The sequence below is a fragment of the Pleurodeles waltl genome, chromosome 1_1, assembly GCF_031143425.1.
Source record: "Pleurodeles waltl isolate 20211129_DDA chromosome 1_1, aPleWal1.hap1.20221129, whole genome shotgun sequence".
NCBI lineage: Eukaryota > Metazoa > Chordata > Amphibia > Caudata > Salamandridae > Pleurodeles > Pleurodeles waltl.
The window spans coordinates 283,745,190-283,764,184 of NC_090436.1; the positions used below are offsets into that span (position 1 = coordinate 283,745,190).

General features: G+C 45.6%; 1 protein-coding gene across 1 annotated transcript in view; it reads left to right on the forward strand.

Annotated features, from left to right (window-relative positions):
• The window catches only part of ITGA2 (integrin subunit alpha 2), a 475,911-nt gene that overhangs the window by 81,194 nt on the left and 375,722 nt on the right, over positions 1-18,995 (forward strand). The window contains exon 2 of the mRNA XM_069221707.1: positions 18,356-18,479. Within this exon, the coding sequence (XP_069077808.1) occupies positions 18,356-18,479 (124 nt within the window). The remainder of the gene's footprint in view (positions 1-18,355; positions 18,480-18,995) is intronic.

Genomic DNA, 18,995 nt, shown 5'->3' on the forward strand with positions numbered 1-18,995 from the left:
AGGTCATTTTTCCTGGTAAATTTTGGCAGATTTGGCCTGCTGAAATTTACTTGGAGAAAATTAGAGGGGTGCAATTTTTAAAACACCCTGTAAATTCCACCCACTTACATTTCTCCATGACTAGGAATTCCTATGTATGCAGTAACAGGATTAGAGTTATTACACATATTGTATTAACATTAAGCATATCACAGATTATTTTCATGAATACACAGGATATTTAAATGCCATTGTCATGCCAATATCCTCTTCATTCGTGGTAGGTTTGTCTCACTCTCACCTTAATTTAGGAAAAAGGCATACAATGACACATAATGCACATCTACGCAATTTCTGACATCTCAAACCACCTAACATATGCTTTATGTCCTGTAGTTTGACTCTTTCAAGAAGTCACATAATCGGTCCATTGTGATATGTTCAGTGACCTTTATTTACCATTTTTATGACAGCGTATTTCAGTAATTTCTAACTATTTTAGGTTGATGCAAGATGTTTTAGGATTTTTCTATTCAAAATAAGCATAGGATTGATTGCAGAAATAGAGTCTGCTTGTGCGGATGAGCTACATCAGTGGCTGGAGGTAGATATCTGATACAGATGCGAACGTACAAATCCCTATGGATCCCACAAAGCATATCTTTTGCCTCAGATGTCAAAGGTGACTTAGTTAATGACTTGAAACCTTCGAAACAAGAATCCCGAAATGGATTCTACTGTCTACTATTCTTAATTAATGTTGAAGGATGGAGTGATTGAAGAACGATGACAGGTCTAACAATAAAATCACACCAAGACCACTGTTGTACACCTCAAATATAAGGTCAGTGACCTTGAACATGAATGCTGATCAGTGAAGCAATGAAGGTCATATCGAGCGATGCATGTAATCATGGCCAAAGCAAACACGCTATTGTCTAAATGAACTACTAAACATTTGGAAAATCAAAGGAAAAACAAATAAATTATGGTGATCATGATATATTGATAATTGATAATTGCTAATGTTTACTGCCCCTGTAAGATACAATAAAAACTGTTTAAGTGTTTTTACAATACGTCTGTTGACCTCGCCCTCGCCGCCGTGCCACGCGTCCGGAAGGCCACATCCGGAGGAAGGTCCTTCTCCCACCATGCCACCAAGACCTGGAACTCCCTCCCTATCCACCTCAGAAGATCTCCCACGCTTTCACAATTCAGAAAGGACTTCAAAATGTGGTTCGTCACCTGATCCCCTCTGACCTTCACTTACTGCTCCCCCCCCCAACGCCTTGAGACCCTAACAGGTAAATAGCCCTGCTTTACAAGTACTTGATTGATTGATTGATTTTGTGTTATAATTCGCTGTATTATCAGTATGCACTCCACTGACTTTCGTAGAATGGAAGCAAAACCTTCCTCTGTAATTCCAATATGGGGCTACTGTGTGGATGCACAGCTCGCTGATCTACAAGACCATCTTCCAAAAAAGTGACTTGGCTTCTCAATTGCTTGCCCCCTCTCCACAGACCATGCATAAGCAAAATGTGTTCTCACAATAAATACAACTGCACACACTCAAATAGAATATAGCAATATCATACACACAAGACTTTTGAAATTTACAGTAGGTCACCTAAAAAGTAGAATGGATACTGGCTTTATGAGGTTGGGCATTCAGAGCATCCTACAGGACTTGCACTGGCTCCCAATCTAATCAATATTCTGGCTCATTGTTCATAAATATCATCTTCCCCCGTAGAAGATGTGTAAATACAGTTGTCAAGCAAGCACCATCCCTCTTACAATCAAAGATGCCAACTCTCTTGAAAATTAAAATTGAAAAGACCGTTCCTCAGTGATGAAGGTGGCAGCTACAATGGAGATGGGGCCTCCTGGGTTATTATCTTGACAGATTCTCAACTCCATTTCTAAATCAACAGATTCCTCCTCAACATGTAGAAGTGTCCTGTTCCAAGGCGATCCCTAGTTGGAGAGCTTATAGAAATATCATCCTTCATTATAGCCCTGCCTATTCTTACTGTCTTACTCAATCTATGGCTTCTTACAATGCTAAGCAATGTTAGGTAACCTATTTATTGTGCTGTTTTAAAGAACTGAAATGATTATTGCTGAGCAGGTACTTTGCGACAATGCACAGAACACTCATGCACAACACTAAGGCCTTGATCCTAGATTCCATGTGTTAGACCTGGCATCCTTGGCGTTGTTTCCCCTGTCTTTTTGCCTCTGCTTCTTGTGTTTTTGACTGTGTGCTGGACTTTGTTTTTGATGGTCTTTGGTACTCTGGGTACTTTATCACTGCTGACCAGTGCTAAAATGCAAGTGCTTCCTGTTTAAATTGTGATTATGATTGGTTATCCCTGATTGGCATATTTGATATACTAGTAAGTCCCTATTAAAATGCACTAGAGGTGCCCAGGGCCTGTACATCATATGCTACAAGTGGGCCTGCTGCACTGATTGTGCCACCCAGATGAGTAACCCTGTAAACATATCTCAGACCTGCCACTGCAGTGTCTGTGTGTGCAGTTTTACACTGCCAATTCGACCTGGCCAGAGTACCCACTTGCCAGGCCCAAATCTTTCCTTTTACTACATAAAGGTCACCCCTAAGGTAGACCCTAGGTAGCCCCATGGGCAGGGTGCAGTATATTTAAAAGGTAGGACATGCACTGGTGTGTTTTGCATGCCCTGAGAGTGAAATCCAGCCAAATTCGGTTTTCACTATTGCAAGGCCTATCTCTCCCATAGGTTAACTTGGGGACTGCCTTTAAATATCTATAAGTGCAGTTTCCCATTGGGAGCAGATAGAGATTTGGCGTTTGTGTTCTCCAAAATCCCAATTTTAAAATACACCTTTGGTAGAGTTGGTTTTCAGATTGTCTGTTTGAAAAAGCCACTTTTAGAAAGTGGGTATTTTCTTGCTTAACCATTCTGTGCTTCCACCTGACTGTGTCAGACTGAGAGTTGGGCTGTTTGTGAATCCCCTCTAGACAGTGACTAGAGAGCTGAGTAGTGTCCTGCATATCTGCAAATCTTGATGAGTCTCCTGGGCTAGAGTGGGGAGGGAGGATCTGACACTTACACCTGAAAGGGCTGTGCCTGTCCTCACACAGTACAGTCGCCACCCAGTGTGTCTGGGGCCAGGCCTGTGAAAGGCAGGATCTTGTGAACAATAGATACTTTCCTTTGAAGTTTGCCTACTTCAAAGGCAGAAATGAGTATCAGTAGTGGACCCAAAAGCCCAGACTTTTACAATACTTCAGGATCAAGAGGAACCTCTGCCAAGGAGAAGAGCTGAAGAGCTGGGGGAGGAGTACTGCCCCTTTGCTGTGTGTGCTTTGCTGGATTGGACTACAGTTGCTCCTTCTGCCTTAAAGAGGACAAAGACTGGACTTTGCTGTGTATCGTGCGCGTGAAGATTCTCCAAGGGTTAGGACTGAACTTGCCCCCTGTTCTGAAGTCTCAAGACCATCAAATACTTCATCTGCCAGTACCTGGGATCTCTTGCTGAGACCTCTACCCTGCCAAGTTGTGCCACATCCAGTCACTGGGCCCTCAAAAGGAGAAGCTGGTGACTCCAAGGTGAAAATCCACGCACCGGAGCTGAGCGGCAGAAAAATCAATATATCGCCAGTAAAATTGACGCATCACCAGCTCATCGCGGATTCATGGCTGCGATGCGTCCAGATTTTCCACTCATTTTCTCTGGGCATCAAAACCTGAAACATCACCACACAGACCTGAGGCTGCTTCTGTGGAAATCTGGAAATCAACGCATCTCTTCCCTGCGCAAAAAGAATCGATGTGTCGCATGACGGGCGGAGAAAGAATCAACGCACAGCCTCACTTGAGAGAAAGGAATCGATGCATCATGCAACTTTATTTTTGACTCATACCATGTACTTTGTGCTAAAACAAAGAATCCATTGATTTCAATGGATCAAGACTCATTTTACTTCAAATATTCATATCTTTGCTTGAGTATGTTGGATTTTTGATGTTTTGGTCTTGTTTGATTTTGATAAATATTGCCAATTTGTCTAGACTGGTGTGGAGTCCTTTTGTGGTGTTTTCTCTGTTTTACTGTGTGTGTTGGTGCAAATACTTTACACATTGCCTCTGAGATAAGCCTGACTGCGTGTGCCAACCTACCAAGGGGGTGAGCAGGGATTATCCTAGGTATGTATCTCCCTACCCTGACTAGCGTGAGGGTCCCTCCTTGGACAGAGTGCAAACTGACTGCCATTCAGAGACCCAATTTCTAACACTGATAATCAGCAGTGAGGATAGGACTTGTATTTGTACTTGACGTACAGTGATTGGTGCCCACTACTGTTGTATTGCAGACCATTACATAACCATATACTGTTTTTTCTCTTGTATTTCTTTTGCTTTTCTTTTTTGTCCTTGTTGTGATCTCTCTGCTTCTGAGACTTTGCACCTTTATTGAACCCTGTCTACAAATATGTCTGGGTCTGGGAAGCCATTGGAGTTGTTGCAAAAGTGGTGTTTGAGCTGGAGAAATTGGAGGGTTACACAGTGGCCCAGCTCAAGCACTTTTGTAAGGAGCTCCAATGCCCAATCAAAAGTCCACCAAGAAGGATGAGCTGCAAAAGGCACTGAGGGCCTGGTTGGCAGCAAAGGAGACTGAGGGGCACACAGTAGAGTAAAATATGGTTGTGGATGAGGTGGTACAGAGCAGCCAGGGTGATTTGGTGGATAACCTGGACTTCCTGGAGGGAGGGACTCCAAGGCAGGCAGCAGTGTTTCTTGTAAAGGTCTGACAACAGAGGTACAGAGGGAAGGACAGGCAAAGAGGCAGCATCATTTGGAACTCAAGAAGCTCAAGGTGGAATTAGCTAGACTGGACAGAGAAGCAGAAGCAAAGAAAATGGCAATGGCCATGGAGGAGAGAAACATGTTGTTGGCTCATTAACTGAGTTAAAGGAGCTGGATCTAAGGACAGTTCCAGCACAGATGGTGGCAGCACTACCCCAATGCAAGCCAAGGAAAGAGTGCACCTTCCTAAAGATATGGTAAAGGATTATAAGAGGGAGGTTGACATATACTTGTGGTTTAAGGGGTATGAGTCAGCTCTTCACATGAACCTGGTCCCTGAGGTACACTGGGAGGCGGGTCTGTAGAAGCACTTTGAGGTATATTGGAGGGACACCTTGACAGCCCTAGGGGATCCACAGGGGCTCACCAACTCTGTCATGAAGGACGCCCTACTCACTAGGTACACTAGGTACTCACCAAAGAAAATACAGAACATCACTAAAATGACCTGATGTATGGTGAACAAGCTCTACTGAGTTTTAATAAGCATAAAGGCAGTTCAAATCACCAAAGTTCAATTTAGTTGGGCAAGGTGAAATCCCTACTTTTTAGCCAATCAAATAATAACGTGTGGGTGGAACACATGCACACAAAAATAACAAAATAATTTGGAAAAAGGTAATCTTGGGCAACAGGCTACTAGCTATGACAGACAAAAAAGTAAATACATAGGTAAAACATGAGCATGTCAGAAGCTCCTTCTTCAAGAACTGGAGAACAAATCTCTAACTCTCAGTAAGGTATTTCAAAGGGGCAAGGGCAGAGTGGAAGTTACCTCTCTGGGGGGCTCAGCATTCAGGATACAGGGCAAAAAGATTCTACTCAGAGCTCCAGGGATTCTGATCAAAATCCAGCTGATCATCAATACTTTAAAGTTCATAAGGGAAGCTGATTTGTGAACGCAACAGTTCATTTGATATTGAAGGGGCAATATCAAATCAACATAGAAATTGATCATGTGACGCCAACTTGAAACATCCACATTCTTTCCCAAATTTGTCATGAGAACGGAGTCCATCTGTATACTTCTATGCGAAGCTGAAACAAATGTTTAAATTGTCAGTCCACAGTCCATGATGTTCTACATCCAAACTCAGTTATTTACACAATATGTGTAGAGGAATAGACACCTATTACCAAACTAGACTTCTCATGGGAGCAAAGTCTGAAAGAAAGGTACATGTTAGCAAGATAACTTGATATTTTTTGCACATTAACAAATACAGGGCCTAGCAGGCCTCACTTAGGCTCATGCAAGTGAATTAGAACAGCTCATTAATACACTCAAATAAAACATATTTTACACAGACTATAAATTCTGCATTAATATGTCTCCATTTGCATTTGCTTTACAGTAATTTTAAACAAAATGACGAGTGACACAGAAATGCATTTCTCTATTTTTGCCCACATATTTAAAACATTTATCATAAGAAATTCAATATCATTTTAATACAGACTATTAGCTTAGACTCTCAAATATAACATGATGACAGTTTAACTCTTCAAACACGTAAACTAATCTCAATACCACCATATTTCAGTAAGTAGTCTAAGACAAATGCACATTAACATAGCTTTTCAGTTCATCACTCTACATTCAAACTGTGAGTACTTTGATAATCATAATGCATTAACTGTCATGTATCGATGAAGTTTCTGCTCCATCATCTTTAAAAGCTAAATATTGAAATTCCTTGTGTTTCTCTGCATGTGAAGGTTATTATTCCTAAATCTCTACAGTCTGTATAAAGTGCTGATTCAATTCATATGCTTTCCAAACACCTTAATCACAGAGGGTAACAGGGATGTGGCTCTATCGATGTAACTTTATGTTCAGTTGCTTTATTGCCTTCCCTACAGTGTCAAGAGGAGTATGGGCATAAGTTGTGCTTTTTAAAACCCAATGTAATGCAAACAACTTCAAAGCATTTATTTGTATGGTTACCCTTAGCACTGTCAGGGGCAATACATTGGATCTTGTGCCAGTTACTGTCTACTCAGTCCTTAAAATCACTCACTGCTCCACTTCACTGCACACATATATACCTATAAGATGACAAATGAGCTATAATATTCCACAGAAATAGACAGTAAGATGAAATAGCCATAAAACATTCCGCATAATTTAACACTTGCTATAATGATACTATAGGCTACACAAAGGAAATTTAAGTAGGAATCAAAATGGAAGAAAAAAGAGCTTCAAATAGAATATAAAAAACATGGGCAAAAGTCAGAAAGAAGAGAAACAAGCGAGTGAAAAATACCCAAACAAGAAAAATATAGATGACACAAAATATTTGCGTAAGAATCTTAAAACTAAAGCTATAATGTTAAAATAGCTACTTTTAAGCCGGGGGTCACAAAAGGCCTATGTGACTACTGTGGAACACTAAATATACACTACACTAAGCACTACAGATTACTACAATTAGATATAAGATATTGAACTGGAACATTAAGAGAATAAGTAACAAGATTAAATAGCATATATTCCTACCTGCAACAACGCAGTACTCACGTTGCATGTCTGCAGGAGACAAATTCAACCAAAACCAAGAGCATGAAAAGAGGTGAAGGAGCCAAGTATTTTATGGAGCGTACTTTTCATATGCCCTCAGCACCTTGATATGTATTAAATCAGGATTGGCATACAGTATACACCACATTGAAACTGCCTCAGAGGGTAGGTTCAACATAGAAAGGGGTCTCCTTGACAGAAGACCTGTAAAGATGGCTAGAATATATATGCCCATTCATCAGCATAGCTAGAAGTCTTAGACAAATTAACGGCTTACATTGAGCAGACTGAAGCTCCCTCCATTTGGGATGGCAATTCTAAATTGTATAATTCACTGGTATTGGGCAGATCACACCCTTCAAGACTGGCAAATAGGTTATCAAGAATGCATAAGGGTTAATTTTATGGATACGTAATTAGCGATTCTGAGACTCATGGAGGAAAATGCATCTCCTGTTATGCAATACACACATAGGTGGCGGACGGTGTTAAAGCGGCGGTAAGACCGCCAACAGGCCGGCGGTAAAAAAATTGCAATTACGACTGTGGCAGAAACCGCCAACAAAGACAGCCACTTTAACACTCAGACCGCCACGGCGGTACAAACAAACAGCGCGGCAGTCACCGCCAACAGACAGGCGGAAGACAGTGTACCGCCCACACTATTATGACAGGCCAATCCGCCACCTTTTCCGAGGTGGATTCACCGCGGATAAAAACACGGCGGAAACAGGATTCCGAAGGGAAAACGCTCACCTCTACACACTCCACGAGGACACCATGGAACCGGAACTCCAAATGCTCCCTGCGATAGTCTTCCTGCTCCTCTACCAGGAGCACGAACACTTGCGGCGAAGACCACGTAGAGTACAGAACCTACGACACAGGGGAGGCAAAAAACAGGGACACACACACGCAACACCCCCACCCTCACCCACCACAACACACACACTAATGCATATCCATACATCACAGTTACACCCCCCATACCCCCCTGGAAGAATGCAAAGACCAAAGAAAATGAGTGTAACCATCGGAATATATTAAAAACAAGTAGGCAGAAATATATATATACACAATGTACAAAATAAATACCAGGCACAGTAGTCCAGGTACTGCACAAAGAAAGTCCGTGGAACACTGGGACCACACGGTATGGGCGAGGCCCACATAAGATCCCCGACCATGACGGAGAGAACACTGCAGGGGCATCAGACAGCAAGAAAACAGGCACCTCAGGGGGAGGGAAAGGGGGGCCACCTCAGCCGCTTGAGTGCACAACGCCAAATCCACGAGGGGGCCACATGCCCACTGTTCAATCCTGGGGAGTGCAAAGCCACAGTCTCTCAAGTCTCTACAGTGGGTGGCTTGCCCACTGTTCAATCCTGGGGAGTGCAAAGCCACAGTCTCTCAAGTCTCACAAATGGGTGGCTTGCCCACTGTTCAATCCTGGGGAGTGCAAAGCCACAGTCTCTCAAGTCTCTAAAGTGGGTGGGTTGCCCACTGTTCAATCCTGGGGAGTGCAAAGCCACAGTCTCTCAAGTCTCACAAGTGGGTGGCTTGCCCACTGTTCAATCCTGGGGAGTGCAAAGCCACAGTCTCTCAAGTCTCTACAGTGGGTGGCTTGCCCACTGTTCAATCCTGGGGAGTGCAAAGCCACAGTCTCTCAAGTCTCACAAGTGGGTGGCTTGCCCACTGTTCAATCCTGGGGAGTGCAAAGCCACAGTCTCTCAAGTGGATGACAGTCTCCACTGGTTCTGGAGGGGGACTGGTGCCCAGAGTGCTTCATCCTGTGAAGGACAAAGGTAGTGGATGGATCTCTCCACTGGTTCTGGAGGGGGACTGGTGCCCAGAGTGCTTCATCCTGTGAAGGACAGAGGTAGTGGATGGATCTCTCCACTGGTTCTAGAGGGGGACTGGTGCCCAGAGTGCTTCATCCTGTTAAGGGCAGAGGTAGTGGATGACAGCCTCCACTGGTTCTGGAGGGGGACTGGTGCCCAGAGTGCTTCATCCTGTGAAGGACAGAGGTAGTGGATGGATCTCTCCACTGGTTCTGGAGGGGGACTGGTGCCCAGAGTGCTTCATCCTGTTAAGGACAGAGGTAGTGGATGACAGTCTCCACTGGTTCTGAAGGGGGACTGGTGCCCAGAGTGCATCACTCACCCCGTGACGGACCCAGTTACGTCAGTGCCCCTGCTGCTCATGGGCTAGCAGTGCTTGAGATGACGGTGCCCTGTTCAGCGGTGCTTGAGATGGCGGTGCCCTATTCAGCGGTGCTTGAGATGGCGGTGCCCTGTTCAGCGGGGCTTGAGATGGCGGTGCCCTGTTCAGCGGTGCTTGAGATGGCGGTGCTAATGCACACAAGAACAGTGAGAACACAAAAAGGGGGGGGACGACAGAAGAAAGACATGTTGAGTGCATTGATTACCACTACCGTTGGCGGACACGACAGACACAGAAGCCCCCTGCACTACGCCGCACTCTTGGGCTCCACTGTTCTATTCCTGGGAAATGGCCTACAAGGCTATGGACGACATCTGTACACATAGATGACAGAGGGGCATGAATAGCTGTACTTGGCACTCTACAGAGGTGGGGTGCCACATGGCCTGCCTTATGGAGGGGCCTTGCCTACGGAACTCGCAGTGGCCTAGGGAAACCCACAGCCCTCCTCCCCCACCCAGACACCTCCAATGCGCGCAAAGTCAGCAGAATGAGAGTGTACACACCCCCTTGTGTCTGCTGTGATGCCCTCAAGGCCCATCCAACTCCGGGTAGGCCACCGCCAGGATCCTGAACATCAGGGGGGTCATGTTGCGACGGGCACCCCTCCCACGTTGGGAGGCCATCCCCAGCTGAGCCTCCGCCGTCTTCTTGCTCCAGCGGCGAATGTCCTCCCATCTTTTCCGGTGATGGGTGCTCCGTCTGTGGTAGACACCCAGGGTCCGGACGTCCTTGGCGATGGCACGCCAAATATCTTTCTTCTGGTGGGCGCTGACCTACATGAAATGTACAGGGGAAAAGAGAAGTCATTACCAACTGCACCGTCAAAGTGATTGGCCCCCATCCCTACCCTTGCCATATGGCACATGCATTCACCGTCTTTCATGCACGCAGCACTCTGCCCCCTTCCTTCTTACATCCAGCCCTCTCCACACAGGCATAGCCCATACAACATGCTCCCTGTGTACTTACCTGTTTGTCTGGAGGACCTTAGAGTAGGTTGTACTGGGGGAGGACCTCATCCACAAGTTTCTCCAACTCCTCCGATGTGAAGGCAGGGGCCCTTTCCCCAGACGCACAAGCCATTGTCTCTTCCAGACCGAGGTCACAGCAGCACTTGCAGTGTAGGTCCTCTCCTGTCGAAGATCAGGTATCGAGTGATTGAACAGATAGAAAATGGCGGTTACGTCCGCGGCGGTGCGTACCGTCACCGCCGGCGTACATCGTCATTGGCTCCTGGGACCCATAGGGTCCAATGTTAACTAATGCAGCATTGCGCCGCGGTCTTCGACCGCCTACAGCGACGGTGTACAACACCCGCGCAGTTACCTCACATCCCATTGTCCCACTTTAGAGGTCAGGCAGCCGCCATTTCAGGGGCCCACGTGGCTTCATTTTCAACTGCGTAACACATACCTAGGCCTAGACTCCACACACATACAGGCCACCTTTTGTGTATGGATGGTGTTCTGTGTAAACTGTGGGTACGTACTTCTGAGTTGGTTGACTCTGTGCTCGCTGTTGTCCTTCATAGGCACCGTCCGCTAGGGCCATGTGAGGAGATGGCAGCATCCTCCGGTGTACCGACCATTGGTGGACCTGTCGACAATGGAGGAGCGACATTTGGTTATCACCTACAGGCTTGACAGTGCCACAATACAGGAACTGTGTACCCAGTTGGAGCCAGACCTGATGTCAGCAATCCGCCTTCCCACAGGAATCCCCCCTCAAGTGCAGGTGCTGTCAGTGCTCCATTTCCTTGCAGGTGGCTCTTTTCAAACAACTGTGGCCATGGCATCAGGGATGTCCCAGCCTATGTTTTCCAACGTATTGTCCAGAGTGTTGTCTGCCCTTCTGAAACACATGCGGAGCTACATCGTTTTCCCTCAGGTGGAGGATTTGCCTACAGTGAAAGGTGATTTCTATGCCCAGGGACATATCCCCAACATCATAGGTGCCATTGATGGGACCCATGTGGCTTTGGTCCCCCCCCACAGGAGTGACCAGGTGTACAGAAACCGGTAGAGTTATCATTCTATGAATGTACAGATGGTATGTTTGGCAGACCAGTACATCTCCCATGTGAATGCCATGTTCCCTGGCTCAGTGCTTGACGCCTACATCCTGCGGAATAGCAGCATCCCTTATGTGATGGGTCAACTCCAGAGGCACCGTGTGTGGCTATTAGGTGAGCACCTGGAAGCAAGTCAGTGGGAATGGTTGTCTGGGGTTATCCCTCCAGGTTAGTGTATGTCTAACAGTTGCCCCTCACCATTTGCAGGTGACTCTGGTTACCCCAACCTGTCATGGCTACTGACCCCAGTGAGGAATCCCAGGACCAGGGCAGAGGAACGCTACAATGAGGCCCATGGGCAAACTAGGAGGGTGATCGAGCGGACCTTCGGCCTCCTGAAGGCCAGGTTCAGGTGCCTCCATATGACAGGTGGATCCCTATTCTACTCACCAAAGAAGGTGTGCCAGATCATCGTGGCCTGCTGTATGCTTCACAACTTGGCTTTGCGACACCAGGTGCCTTTTCTGCAGGAGGATGGTCCAGATGGCAGTGTTGTGGCAGCTGTGGAGCCTGTGGACAGTGATGAGGAGGAAGCAGAGGAAGAAGACATGCACAAAGGGACTCAGTGATCCTGCAATGTTTCCAGTGAGACACAGGTAGGAATCCAAACCTGCCTACTACATGTACTTTGACACTACTAACTCTCTCCTGTCTGTCGATTTCACCCAGTATATGGTCACTGAGTTGTCACTTTCCCTTACAATTTCACAGATGTGGGTCCCACTGTGTGACATCTGCTTAGATTCCTCATGGACTAGAGCTGTGTGACATAGGTATGTTGACATTACTATTTAAAAAACATTTTAGCACTGTAATTGCTAATACACTATTTCGAAATCACAGACAGACTCCAGATCGTTTTGTGCTTTAGGTGTGTTTATTTAAATGCTCAATATTGGAGGGGGTAGTGAAATGGTGAGGGGTGATGGCGGAAGAGTGTCCATGGCAGAGTCCAGTCTATTAGTCTCACAGGTGCATTGCCCATATGGGCATGGGAAGTGGAGCTGGGGCAGTTTAATTATGGACAGGGTGACACAGTGGGACAGTAGGATGACAATCAGGGTGGTCTAATTTCTTGGCGGGGGTCTTGGCATCGTGCTCTGTCTTTGTCCTGGATCTCAGGGACCGTTTGCGGGTGGTTCTCTGTCTGCAGGGGGTGGGGTGCTGCTGTGGTGGTCCTGTGGTGGGGCGTCCTGTCCACTAGCGCCGGCGGAGGTGGTGGGCAGTTCATCGTCCATGCTAGTGTCAGGGCCCCCTTGTAGTGCCACAGTGTCCCTCCTGGTGTTGAGTAGTTCCTTCAGCACCCCTACGATGGTGCCCAGGGTGGAGCTGATGGTTCTGAGTTCCTCCCTGAAGCCCATATACTGTTCCTCCTGCATGCGCTGGGTCTCCTGAAACTTGGCCAGTACAGTTGCGATCGTCTCCTGGGAGTGGTGGTAGGCTCCCATGATGGAGGAGAGGGGCTCGTGGAGAGTGGGTTCCCTTGGCCTGTCCGCCCCCTGTCGCACAGCAGCCCTCCCACTTCCCCTGTGTTCCTGGGCCTCCGTCCCCTGGACCGTGTTCCCACTACCACTGCCCCAAGGTCCCTGTTGTTGTTGGGGTGGTGGGTTATCCTGGGTTCCCTGTAGTGGTGGACACACTGCTGATTGACGTGTCCTGGGGACGGAGGTATGGGCCCGCTGGGTGGGTGCTGTGCTGGTAGTTCCAGAGGGGGGAAGGTCTGTGGTGGCCTGTGCCTGTGTGAGGGGAACCGACTGTCCAGAGGTCCCCGATGGTCCAGGCTGGTCATCTAGATCCAGTTGGACAGAGGTGCTGTCATCACTGTGGGCCTCTTCTGTTGGTGGTGTGGACATGTGTGGACCCTCCTGTCCGGTGATGTTGGGTAGGGGTCCTGCAGGGGTATAAAAGGATGTTTATTAAATCTGTGTGTGTAATGGTGTGCAATGGGTGGGCGACCGTGTATCCCAGTGCTAGCATTCCTGTGTGGGAGCTTGTGTGATGATGGTTTAGGGGGGTGTGTGGGTATGTGCAGTGGGCATGCTTTGGTGATGGATGTCCATGCTTTGTTGTTGCATGCAGGGCTTGGTGTTGGGATGTGTGGTTTGTGATGTTGGGACATATGTGAGGAGTTGGGGTGCTGGGGGTGAGGGTGAGAGCGGGGGTATGTGCTGGCATGCAGGTAGGGTGGGGGATGTAATAGTTAAGATTTGACTTACCAGAGTCCATTCCCCAACCTACTCCTGCGAGGCCCTCAGGACGCAGAATCGCCAAGACCTGCTCCTCCCATGTTGTTAGTTGTGGGGGAGGAGGTGGGGGTCCGTCGCCAGTACGCTGAACTGCAAGGTGGTGTCTTGAGACCACGGAACGCACCTTCCCCCGTAGGTCGTTCCACCTCTTCCTGATGTCCTCCCGATTTCTTGGGTGCTGTCCCACTGCGTTGACCCTGTCCACTATTCTTCGCCATCGCTCCATCTTCCTAGCTATGGAGATGTGCTGCACCTGTGATCCAAATAGCTCTGGCTCTACCCGGACGATTTCCTCCACCATGACCCTGAGCTCCTCCTCCGAGAACCTGGGGTGTCTTTGCTGTGCCATGGGGTGGTGTAGGTGATGTGTGGGGTGGAGTGTGTGGTGATAAGTGTGGTGATATGTAGTGGTGTGTTGTGTGAGGTGCGTGGAAGTTGTGTGGGTGATGGTGTTGTGTGCCTGTGGATGCTGTTGTTCTTGCTGGTGGTGTCTCTCTCTGGCCTTCTTTCGGAATTTTTTGTCGTGGGGGTTTGTGGGTGATGTGGGTGTGTGTTTTATATTGTATTGGGTGTGTGGGAGTGGTGTGTGTATGTGTATCAGGTCTGTGTATTTTGAATTGTCCAATGTGGCTGTGTTTTGTAGGAGTGTGTGTATATTGAGTGCGGCGGTGTGTACCGCCAATGGAGTACCGCGGATGAAAGACCACCACGTGGATTCGTGTGTCGTGATAGTGTGGGCGTATTTCTGTTGGCGTGACGGTGGAGGTTTTGTTTTCGCCAGTTTATCACTGACCTTTGGTGTGGCGGACTTGTGTGGGTGTCTGACTTTTGGCGGATTCCGAGATGTGGGTCATAATAGCTGTGGCAGATTTCCGCTGCCGCGGCGGTGTGTTGGCGGTCTTCTGCATGGCGGTAAGCGGCTTTTACCACCAATGTTGTAATGACCACCATTATTCTTCAATACATGACTTACACTCTAGATAAAACATGATCCTCTGAACTGCTACAGGAAGCTATGCAATATGTGTAACATCCCTGTAGAACAGCATTGGATCATAATTCAGTGTTGGTACGTTTACATTCAGGTCCACACATCACAGACATTTCCACAAGTAGAATACAGAGCAGGGCTCTCCTTGATGCCCCATTTAGCCAAATTACAGTGAGCACATTGACCAGTACATTTTAGGTAATGCAGGGACAGCTGGCAACATTATCAGTGATTGGGAGGCATTTAATTTATTTACCTGGGGGTGGATGCAGTACATGCATACTTCCCACTGGGTAGGAGCAACATTTTAGAGAGATGCCCTCAGATTGAAAGGGGAATTTGTGCAACTGGAAATCACAGAAACAAAGCAGAAACTGATGAGATCTCTCCTGCTCCACACAAAATAAACTATAATGACACAAAAGCATGCCTTTAACTTCTTGACTAGGTCCCCTTGACTACATTGATGCAAGAACAGCCTGAGTCGCTGGACGGGTCACTGCATGGATGAGATAAAAGCTGCAATCTAGGAGTTAGCTCCAGGTAAAACCCCTAGAACCTTTGGACACCCTTGTGAACTTTATGCCACCTACAGCAGTCTATTGACCCCGTAACTACTGGCAATGTATTTAGCAGCTAGGATTGAGGGCTGCCCGTTGTTACCCCTTAGAAGGCATTGTTGTTTTGGCTTCTAAAGCAAAAGCTAAACTGCTTGGAGGTGGGCCCCTACCGTCCTCTTTCCATTAGAAATTCTGACTTCAAGATCCTAGATGAGGTGTTGGCTAACAGATTGTTCCAGCTGCTGAAGGATTTAGGGCTTGATTTAAGAAAAGTGCTCTGCATTCAATACAGCGCCACTTTTCTTGCACCCCTTAGTCCTCCCCTACTGCCACCATGTGTGCACCGTATTTAATATTCAGCACACCATGGTGCAGGGTAGGGGCAATAACATCAAACTTTTGGGTGCTAATCTTGCACAGTACACAGGGGCCCATTGAAATCAATGGTGTGCCCCCTTTTAACGCCTCCTCTGTGCAGGCGTTAAAAGTAGCAGCAAAAAATGACCCAGTGAAATCTCTCAGATTCCACTGTGCCATTTTTGCAAACCCCCTAACACAGGCATAATATAGCGTAAGGGGTTACAAAGTTTTGATTTTGGTTTCGTTGGGCCACATTAGCTAAAAACATGACGCTACTGTGGTTCAAGGAGGCTACAGGCCCTCTTAAATTTGGGCCTTAGTGCATCCAGATCAGTCTGGATTTGTACTGTCTAAAAGCTCTGCACAAAACATTAAGAAACTATTTCAGGTGATGCCATTATAACTACATACAAACAAACTATAGTGACAAACAAACACTGAGATTGCTAGTACAATGTACATTGACACACAGTCTACTTAAGGCTTCACCATGTCCTTTGAAAGCATGGATATATATATATATAATTATACACCTAGGTGTAAAATTTCCACTTGGAAATGGACAGCAAGTGTAGCAGTAGATCTACAAGTGAGTAAATATTTGCATGTATATTTACCTTTGTTAATCAGGCCCATTATAATTAATTCACTTACATTTACAAAGCCTTTCCCAGGCTAATGTGCATTTCTGTTCTTCCCATACACCATCAAGGTGTAAGTGCTATTAGAAGCTCAGTTTAAATAATTAATAATTTCTTATAGGGGCAGTGAAAGGAAGGTCGACTTGCCATTGTGTGTTTGTTGGTGTAACAAAAGAAATAACACCAAGGCAAGCAAATTGTTTGTAACTCAAACACTCCGCTCCTTACATTTTCTTTTAATTTGTATTTTCATGTAGGCTCAATTGACTTTATGTAATATAAAATGAAATGATCTATTAAAATAATGGGAAAGAGGGGAAACTGAAAACAATGAAGGGGCATGGAATGTAAAAAGGTGCCCTTACTGAAGGTAACAAACATGTTTTTGAATGCTGAGGGGTAGATAGCCGTAACCCAAATAAATTTAGATTTTCCCACAACATTTGTGCCCAGCATTTTATTTTGGCCAGATACACGAGCACCACTTTGACTTCTTGCCAGAGGAGTCACGTGGCTTATCTGGATACTCTTTGCAACTACTAAACTCATGGCAGTGACAATCAGACATTTCAGTGTGTCTACCTTTTTCCAATTCACCACTTTACCCTTTCAAAAGGCCACTCCTTTCTCTCTCACTCTGCACATGCAGAGGTAGGAAAATCAGCTGTCTGTCAGAAACATTTATACAATCTATATCTGAAATTCTAAAAGCCTAAACAATCTCTATTATTGCCTATATATCTATTATTTAAAAATACACAACCAAGGTGCATGCTCGTGAAGGGTCTCTGTCCTGCAATACATTGGTTGCACAACGATTTCCTGTGAATTGTTCTTTGATTCCAAAAATAACCCATGTATGTGTCTTTCTGTGCAATTTGGACATTTCTTTCGACCGAGTCATACATTATGAGTCTGTGGAAACTATCACAACTGTGCACAGTGCGTTATTGCAAAGCTGGTGCAGGTTTACGAAATACTTCCTCATTGACGCTTGTGCTTCTAAAAGACGTGCTTGTCATGAAAGAACCGAAATTACAAAGTACAGTCATTCGAATATGTGGAAGCCTCTTGTTGGCATTCAGCTTTTAGCCCAGAGTATTTAATTCCCTAATGAGGAGGAAGTGTATTGAAAAAGGAATGATTCATGAACATATCTGAACTCTAACATCCCCTGTCTTCAGGTCAAGGGCTTGACTGAAGGCCTTGTTAGTAGATCTGAATACACAAGTTGTTTCGTGTCTGTTGAACATTCAAAATCACAGCTGGACAAATGGCATTTTTAGGTTTGGTCTAAAAATAGCTTTATTTGTTTCGCCAGACTCAAAAATTCATAAATGAAACACCCAACGATGCATACATATATAAAGTGGTTTTGGTCAACCCTCTTTGAACATTTATCTGTACCCCTCTCTACCACGTTTTGCTTCCATCCGCCACAGCATACAGAATAAAGCAATGAGTCAGCCCACTTCATCCATTAGTTCTCTTACATTGTGAGTGACAGCATATTGCTTGATCACATGTGCACATCTCCCTAAAAGAAATACACTTCGGTGTCAGTGTGGTGGATCAATGTTTATTTTTTTTTCTTTCCATTATTTATTTATGTTTTTTTTTAGTTCTGCTTGTGTTTTCATACCATGCATCCTTGTTAAAGTAATTCAACGCCAACAGGACATTTTCTTTTTGCCATTAAGAATATTATTTTGGCATGATGCACATTAAATTTAAAAAACAATGTCTAAATCTCGTTTGAATAGACCTGCATGATAGGAAACATTTTTTTGCAAAAATATGACCCACACATTTATACGCCTGCAAGTTATATTTTTTTTATTCTTGTGGCATATGAAACAGCGTAAATAACAGGTATAGTCTTTTTTTTCAGGCATTCTGCTTCATGGTACTGCAGCGTACAACATAGGACTTAAAGATTTAAAGATATTTTCGGGGCCCTCCAGTGAGCAGTTCGGTTATGCAGTGCAGCAATACCAAAACGGCGATGGCAACTGGTAAGAATTTTCATGTCTCTAAATGACTGCTTAGAGAAATAGCACTATTACACTCCGGTCTTGATCTGGCAGCACAGTGGGAAGTGGAAACAAAAATCACAGTATCTGGTAGATATGCTTTTTTTTTCTAACCTCTCAAAGTCAGCAGCTGTGTTGAAAATGAAAAAACAGGCACTTTCCACTGTACCTTGAAGCACAGGGATTGGGGGTTACCCTTTTGTTTTCATATGCTTCACTGTTGCTATGAACAAACCTTTACTTTTCATGGGTGTCAATGCAGCCCAAGTGTACACTTTTGTCTTCGACGGCGTAAGCCACAGTAACAGAGACAGTTCATTGTAGTTATCTTCAAGTATTATATTTATCGAGGCACAACTATCGATGATGAAAGGTATTGAACATCCATATATTTTCAAGATCTTTGGACAGTATTTGTATGATTTTGTTGGTTTGACATGTCAACTTTTCTTTGACTGACTTTTCTCCTCACATTCGACCAGTCCAACATGTGCATGT